This window comes from Pithys albifrons, chromosome 20 (assembly GCF_047495875.1).
Source record: "Pithys albifrons albifrons isolate INPA30051 chromosome 20, PitAlb_v1, whole genome shotgun sequence".
Lineage (NCBI taxonomy): Eukaryota > Metazoa > Chordata > Aves > Passeriformes > Thamnophilidae > Pithys > Pithys albifrons.
Genome location: NC_092477.1, coordinates 8,933,686 through 8,941,369, shown reverse-complemented (window position 1 = coordinate 8,941,369; position 7,684 = coordinate 8,933,686). Strand labels below are relative to the sequence as shown.

The 7,684-nt window shown below is 55.9% G+C and overlaps 2 protein-coding genes across 2 annotated transcripts; one reads left to right on the top strand and one right to left on the bottom strand.

Annotated features, from left to right (window-relative positions):
• Positions 1-489: 489 nt before the first annotated feature.
• PRRT1B (proline rich transmembrane protein 1B) lies at positions 490-1,362 on the bottom strand. Its single transcript, XM_071574715.1, has 3 exons — positions 1,013-1,362; positions 723-830; positions 490-636 (listed from the first exon to the last, which is right to left on the bottom strand). Exons 1-3 carry the CDS (start codon positions 1,352-1,354, stop codon positions 490-492), a joined length of 597 nt encoding a protein of 198 aa, XP_071430816.1. The 5' UTR covers positions 1,355-1,362.
• Positions 1,363-2,138: 776 nt separating this feature from the next.
• UCK1 (uridine-cytidine kinase 1) lies at positions 2,139-6,933 on the top strand. The gene is made up of 7 exons (XM_071574724.1): positions 2,139-2,260; positions 2,379-2,538; positions 3,446-3,542; positions 3,665-3,807; positions 3,900-3,994; positions 5,062-5,110; positions 5,438-6,933. The coding sequence occupies exons 1-7, from the start codon at positions 2,174-2,176 to the stop codon at positions 5,623-5,625; spliced, it is 819 nt and encodes a 272-aa protein (XP_071430825.1). The 5' UTR covers positions 2,139-2,173; the 3' UTR covers positions 5,626-6,933.
• Positions 6,934-7,684: the final 751 nt, after the last annotated feature.

Genomic DNA, 7,684 nt, shown 5'->3' with positions numbered 1-7,684 from the left:
TCTTCCCACATTATTAATGACCAGCAAGGGCTTCCCAGACAGCTGGGCCTCTCTGTTACACCTCAGCTGTTTGCTCTGTCTCCAGTTCCAGTTCTACAGACACTCCCTGTGCACCAGAGTCACATTTGGCAGCTCCTCCAAGTGACAGTCCATAGTAATGGGATTCAGCATCCTGCAGCAGAGCCTGATCCCACCGTACCTGGTGCCACTGCTCCCACGTGAGTCCTTGCCCAGAGCTGGCTCCAGCAGGACACAGCTCTGGCATTGCTTCAGTCTGGGTTCCTCAGCAGGGCTGAGTGGGTGGGCGAAGGCACACGAGGCTCTGGAGCAGCTCCTTGTGCCACCAGGACGGACAGAGTAGCCCCTCAACCCCGATAACACTTTGTGGTGACCCTTCTCCCAGGACAGTGATGCCACTTCACCTGTCCGTGCCCACCCAGGGCCATGGTGAGCTTCAAGAAGCCCTTGGCACACACCGTGTCCCCGGAGTCAGAGTCCCCTTCCCCTCAGGCTCCAGATGATCAACATCCAGTAGATTATCCACCCGAAGGATGTGGTGAGGACGATGAGCCACTTGGCCCTGATGGATGCCTTGTGTGCCTGGACCATGTCCCCACGGCTGAGCGCAGCCCGGGCCTGGTGCAAGGGGAGAAGGGGCGGGGTTGGGAGGGACCCGCAGCACCCAGAGGTGCGGGGTTTGAGGCTGCCAGGCGGGTTCTTACCATGAAGGATTGGATGATGGCCAGGATCCCGGTCAGGGGGCAGCACAGGAGCGTCACCACCACCGCCTCCTCCAACTTGTCCTCCAGCCTCAGCAGGTGGCCGGTGTTCTGCGGCACAGGAGAGGAAGCAGATGGAGCTGCAAACCCTCTGTGTGTGTCCCCCCCGCCCCGGCAGTGCTGCTCAAGCATCACTTGGGGCACCACACGTAACCCCACAAAGCCAGGAAGGGAGATAAGGGGTGACCCCGCTGCAGAAGGGAGCAGAGCACATCAGGGAGGAGGATACGTACGGTGGGCTGGGGCGCAGGCGAGACGCTCGGGGGAATGGAGGGCTGCGGCTCCACTCCCACCTCCGGCCGCAGTCCCATTCCCGGCCCCGGCCGCGGCTGGTGATGGACGTGCGCTTGCTGGAAGCAGCCGGGCGGGTGCAGCGGGCAGGCGAACTGAACTCCATTGCGGGCCGGCTGCTCCTCCTCCTCCAAGGCCACACGGCCCACGGGAGGCTGCGGGCGGGTGCTGGAGCTGGGCTGGTCTCCGCCTGCCCCTCTGCCATCCCCCTGCTCCGCTCCCGGGGCTCTGCGAGTGGGGTCGGGGCGTCGGGGGTCGCGGCTCTGCGGCCCGTCACCATCCATCCCGCGGAGACACCTGCGGGGACACAGAGGTTGTGATGGGATGGCCCAACCACCCCGGTGGTCACCGCAAGCGCGGGGCTGGGGCGGTCAGTGAGACCCCCCTTGTGCCAACCCCCGAGCCCCCCGCGCCCGTGCCCCGCACTGCCCCGGTGTCCCACCGCCATCCCCACTCACGCCGATGCCCGGGGGGGTCCCCACCTGAGGCGGCTCGAGGTTCGGACCCGCAACGGCCCCGCCGCGCCCCGCGGGCCCCGCGTGGCCACAACGGGCGGCGGGAGCGCAGCTCCGGAGCCGGGCCGGTTCGTCACTGACCGGCTGCGTGCCCGGGGCCCCGGACTGGCCCCGAGCCCCGGCCACGAACGCCCAGACCGGGACCCCGGGAGGACAAACCGGGCCCTCCGGGGAGGGGTCTGGGGTCCGCCGCGGTGCCGCCGATGGAGAGCCGGGCATGGGCACAGAGCTGTACAAGCGGTTTTTTATGTATAAACGTATGATTTAGCTTTATTTTAAAATGCTATGTTTACACGTAGAACGTGCTGCGTGTGTGCTCGGCAACAGGTGTGCAACCACAGACACAGACAGATACGGACACGGACACACAAGGTGCCTTGGTAAGGCAGCGCTGTGTGTAAGGAGGCAGAGCTGTCCGTCTGTCCGTCAGCCCATTCATCTGTCCCTCTGTCCCTCTGTCCGCCTGTCTCTGTCTGCCCGTCCCTGTGCCAAGAACGGGCGCGCTCAGCGCACGCGGCCCCGCCCCCTCGCCGGCCCCGCCCTCCCGAGGCCCCGCCCTTTGCGGCCCCGGCCCCGCCCCGGCCCGCCATGGCCTCCGCCGGCGGCCCCGACGCGGAGCGTCCGCACCCCAAGCCCTTCCTCATCGGCGTGAGCGGCGGCACCGCCAGCGGAAAGGTGAGACCCGGCCGGGCCGGGGTCGGTGCGGGCCGAGCCCCCCGCGCCGGGCGCCCCGCGGAGCCGCGGGAGGGGCCGCGCTGGGACGGGGTCCCGCCTGAGCCCCCGTCCCGCTCAGTCCACAGTGTGCGAGAAGATCATGGAGCTGCTGGGGCAGAACGAGGTGGAGCAGCGGCAGCGGAAGGTGCTGATCCTCAGCCAGGACAGCTTCTACAAGGTGCTGGCGCCCGAGCAGCAGGCCAAGGCGCTCAAGGGGCAGTACAACTTCGACCACCCGGGTGAGCGCAGGGCGGGCCGTGCGGGGCGCGCAGCTCTGCGGGGCCGGGGGGGAGCGGGAGGGGCCGGGGAGCAGCAGGACTCGGGGACAGCGGTGCTCGGGGACAGCGGTGCTCGGGGACAGCGGTGCTCGGGGACAGCGGTGCTCGGGAGCAGCGGTGCTCGGGGACAGCGGTGCTCGGGGACAGCGGTGCTCGGGGACAGCGGTGCTCGGGGACAGCGGTGCTCGGGAGCAGCGGTGCTCGGGACTAGCAGTGCTCTGTCCTCCCCCGCCTCCAAACACCCTCGTCCTGCCCTCGTGCCCCGGTTAGCGGCGGCTGGCGCTGCCGGCTGCGGAGCATCCCAGCCTGCTCCTGCTCCGGCCCCGCTCCCGCCCCTGGAGGGGCTCTGTAATACCCTCTATCATTCCCTAAATCCTTTCCTGATACTTGTCAGCTGATCCCCTCGCCTAAGGGAGGATTGCAGGCGGGACAGGGATCTGCCCTTGGCTGAGTCTGGTCCCGCTGCAGGCGCACAAGGGCGGCTGCTGGAAACCATTAAGAATGCCTGAGGTTTTCCAGTTCCCTCTTGACTAACAGGGTTGCACAAAACTGTACAATTACCAAGTGGTTTGGTGAAACCAAGTTCACCTTTGGGTTCTTAATTTCATAGTGTTGTAGTTGCTTATAACTGTTGCTTGTAATTATAATTGCAAATAGTCTCTTCCCTATCTCTGTGACCAAGCACAGCAATTGTTGCTTGGGCAGGGAGTGTTGGGTGGCTGCTGGTAGGAAAGAATCAGCCATAAGTTCCTTTTTTTGTGGTGAAACACTGTACAGAGAGTTTTTCCTTTGGGTCTAGAAAAATTTAAGCAGAATATTTGATACAGCTGCACCTGAAACTCCTCCTCTTTGAACCTCCCTCTCACAGATGCTTTTGATAACGATTTGATGCGTTCAACCCTGAAAAGTATTGTTGAGGGCAAGACGGTTGAGGTACCAACATATGACTTCGTGACACATTCTAGGTGGGTTCTGGTTTTGTGCCAAGCCTTGGGTGGTGTCTGTGGATGTCCCAGCCTGGGGTTGGGTCACTTGGTGGGGATGTGAGACCCATTTAACAAGGTGCTCTGGTGTTTTCTCCCACCAGGCTGGCAGAGACGACAGTGGTCTATCCTGCTGACGTTGTTCTCTTTGAGGGGATCCTGATTTTCTACAATCAAGACATTCGGGACATGTTCCACCTCCGTCTCTTCGTGGACACGGACTCCGATGTCCGGCTGTCCCGCCGAGGTAACGCCCCCCGGCACGGGCAGCGCCAGCTCGTGCTCCTTATCCATCCTCAGCCATGTGGCAACACTCAGGGTTTTATCTCCCCATCCCAGTTCTGCGAGATATGAAACGTGGGAGGGACCTCGAGCAGATCCTCACCCAGTACACAACGTTTGTCAAGCCTGCCTTTGAGGAGTTCTGCTTGCCGGTAGGGAACGTTTCCCTCTTCTGATTTTTGGGGGAGTGGGGAGAGGAGCAGGGTTGTCTGGGGATTTGCTGCACTGTTGATGCAGCAGTGGGGACTTCTGGTGTTTGTATTTCATGAATCCCACACTCTCCCCTCTGCCTCATGTCTCCAACCATTACAAGCTGGTTCTTAAGGAACTGAAATGGTCCCCTCTGCTGGCAAAGCACCATGGAAATGCCTCCAGCACATTTCCTCACTGCTGGCTGCTGGGGCTATTTTAGATGGGTCCCTCTGACTGAAACACTCCCACTCTCCATTTATTCTTAAGTCTTGTAGGAAGAAAGAAGAGTTTGGTTTCCAGCAGCCTCTCTCAAAGGGAACACTGGTGAAAACCTGGGGCAGACCATTCTAGCACTGTTCCCTGTACCATATAGTGCAGGGACAATTTAGGTGCTCACATAATCCAATTAATTGGTAAAAAAACCCTTTGAGAACAAATCCTGTATGTGGATTAAGTAAGCTGGAAAAGGCTAACTCGGGCACCTCTTGCTCTAGATCAAAGGGAATTCTGGGATTGCAAAAGTACTCATTGGAAATGCTGAATTTGCCAGCTTTTTTCCAAGTAGTGGGGGAAGAAAAAGCAGGAGTGCTACGGTGGTGAAAATCAATAAAATGTTATCAGAGGCAGGCAGGAATTTCACATGCACATTGGGTACCTTGGCTCTTGGCAGAGATTGAGCAATGGATTGTGAAATGCTGATTAGAACCAGCTCTTGGCAAACAGACCTCACCTGAAGTGGTCAATATTTGAAGGCAGCTCAGAACTGTAAAAACAAGGACTCTACACCTGACCTGCTGCTTCTACCTGGTGATTCTCTGCAAAGGGACAGTAAGAACAATCCCTGGCCTTAAATCCAGTGCATATTAGCCAGAGTGATGTCTTAATTCATTTAGCTGTTACAATGACTTACAACCCTGGAAGGAACAGAATTCTCCATTTTGCCCCAGTTTTCTGGCCTTTGGTCACTCCTTCTTATAACAAAGCTGACTGTTCATTAACAGCCTCCACCACTGTTCCTGTTTTTCAGACAAAGAAGTATGCAGATGTGATCATCCCCCGAGGAGTTGACAACATGGGTAAAAGGGAGCCGGGTTCTCTGATTTCCCTGGGGAGACACCCTTGGGGCTGGGAAGAGAGCAGGTGGCATGTGCTTCTAAGGAAAGGTGTTTGGCTGGAGGGCTGGAGGGGAGGGAGCTGCTCAGCCTGATCAGGATGACCAGCTGCTCAGCCTGTGGAAGGCTGGAAAAGTGACCTGTGGAGGTCTGACCTGGCTGCAGACAGCAGGCAGTTACATTTAAGGGCTTGTTAAAACTTGAGCTGAGCAGGGCTGGATGGCCCCACATTTTCTAGATAACTCAGCCAGAAAAGCCTTCATGTCCTACATTTCCCATTCCTCTCTGCAGTTGCTATAAACCTCATAGTGCAGCACATTCAAGACATCCTGAACGGAGACATCTGCAAGTGGCAGCGAGGGGCGATGAACGGGCACGGCCGGACCTACAAGCGCCCGTTCCCGGAGCCCACGGAGAGCAGCAATGTCCTGGCAGCCGGAAAACGCTCCCACCTGGAGTCCAGCAGCCGTCCACACTAACCTGGGTTTGCCTCTGGTCCAGACCAACACTGAAGACAGCTTTGGGAAAGGACTTCCACAGAATGGTTGGTGAAGTGCCCTTTAAATCATCGTGGCAGCGGAGGGGATCCTGGTGTGAACCTTGTCACAGTGGGGAGAGGAAGGAGTTGGGCATCCACCCCTCTCCCCTCCAAACCCTTCCCCTTTCTCCCTAAGATGTCTGGAGTTATGTTACTTGATGAACTGGTTAAAGGCAGTGCTACTTGCCTTTTTTAATTTTCAAAATGAGATCTACTGCTGAAGACTTCCCTGAAAATTAAGCACTACCAGGTGATTAGCAAGATACCCCATTTCCCTGATGATGGTCTTCTTAGCAGGAAAAGTAGCTGCCTCTTGGCGTTTTTTCCTCTGTTGAAGACCAGCTCACACCCTGTTAATTTTAGCAAGCAGATGCAGCCATTACTCTTCTCCACTTTGTTGGCACTTTGAGTTCTGGCCTTGCTGTGCTGCTGGCCAGCCCGTGGGGGCAGAGGGCTTGACCTGTAGAGGCACCTCTGCCCTGAGATAGGGGTGAGACAGAGATTATCTGGGACAAATGGGAACTTGCAGTTCACTGGGGAACAGGCCCAAGAAGTTTATTGTCTCCGATTCCTAATTTATTCCTTTCTAAGCTCCCAAATCTTGTGACACTGTATGATTATTTTTTTGTACCCAAATAGTCGCCTTTGCCACAGTTCCTGAATGTGTGAGCTCCAGCTGGATTGAGTTGCTCATGGAAACAGAAACCTGACCTGTTCAGTATTAGTGTCTTTTAGTGCATTTCTCTACTGCTGGTTGCAAATTCTGCTGGGCAGAATCTGTCCACTTCCAGAGATGGCTCGTGAGATGAGCAAGGGGGAAAGCTGGGAATGGCAGGACCCTCCTCCTGCTGGCACAGCTGCCTGGACATGTTCTACCCTCAGACAGGGGCAGAGCACTTGCCTTGCATCCAGCAGCTTAAACTCAAGAATGTCTGGCTTTCTAAAATGAGCAGACAAGAAGTATAAACAGTGACATCCCAGTCTGTGTAGTTTACCCCAGATAAGTGGTGCTGCAGCAGCATGAAGTGTCTTGAAAAAACAAATCTGAAATGAAGTGCTGGTTGGGCCTTTGAAAATGTCCTTGTGATATCGTTCCTGAGTCTGGACTTATGGTGTAATTTTAAGAATGAGGGTGGGAGGGAAATGTTATTAAGAGGAACTTTTTCATACTTGCTAGTTTTCTAAAAGCAGAGTCTGGCTGTGTTGGTTGTGGGTGTGTTACTTTGGCCAATAAACAACTGAACAGTGATCAGAACTGACCATTTTATATGAAAGGTAATTGTGCTACTTGCACTACATCAGCTAAAAGAAAGGACCACTGCTGGAGGGGCTCTTAAACTAAAGTTCTTTATCCCCTTAACTCAGAATTGTTACCCCAGGTTCTGTCATGGCTGAAGACTTAGAAAAAAAACCCCAAATTTAAAAATGCATCTCCACTTTCATTCCTGTAGTCTTCTCAACAGAGGAAATGGGTGAAGGTTTGGTATCTCCATGATCTCCATAGCTGAGTGATACTCCTGCAATGCCCAGGAGAAGGCAGATCATTTCCTGAATGCTGCTGGGGGCTGTTTGGCTCAAGGTGACAGACTTAGACAATGAGCTACTGCACTGAAGCATTAGCTCTCAGGGCTGATTACAGTAGGAGCAAAACAGTCACTAAAACCTACTCTGAATGACTGTGGTGTTGGATCATACCTTCTTCTGGGGGAAGGGAGGGGACTTCAAAGCAGCCTTGAATAGCATTTGTTAGAGCAGTGAGAAACTCCACGAAGAGTCCCTGGTTTGTGAGGCTGCTGTTTTAGGCAGCTTTGTGCAGGACCTGCTGCTGCAGCTACTGGGAGGTAAGAAATGAGTGTGGCCCAGGTACTGTAACTTCCAGAGATGGTTGGGTTTCAGTGTTTTGACCCTGAATACATGTGCACGAGCTAGAGCAGGTTTCCTTGTCAGCAGGATCAGTCCTACCTTGCCCAGAGTTCCTCTTCCCATGGGATTTGAGATGT

Excerpts from the sequence above, each read along its gene's own strand:
- PRRT1B (XM_071574715.1), bottom strand. The coding sequence starts at position 1,354 with ATGGATGGTGACGGGCCGCAGAGCCGCGACCCCCGACGCCCCGACCCC. Across the intron at positions 831-1,012 it reads CGCCTGCGCCCCAGCCCACC|AACACCGGCCACCTGCTGAG; the intron begins GTACGTATCCTC and ends CCTGTGCCGCAG. Across the intron at positions 637-722 it reads CCATCATCCAATCCTTCATG|GCCCGGGCTGCGCTCAGCCG; the intron begins GTAAGAACCCGC and ends CCCTTGCACCAG.
- UCK1 (XM_071574724.1), top strand. The coding sequence starts at position 2,174 with ATGGCCTCCGCCGGCGGCCCCGACGCGGAGCGTCCGCACCCCAAGCCC. Across the intron at positions 2,261-2,378 it reads GCGGCACCGCCAGCGGAAAG|TCCACAGTGTGCGAGAAGAT; the intron begins GTGAGACCCGGC and ends CGTCCCGCTCAG. Across the intron at positions 3,808-3,899 it reads TGTCCGGCTGTCCCGCCGAG|TTCTGCGAGATATGAAACGT; the intron begins GTAACGCCCCCC and ends TCCCCATCCCAG.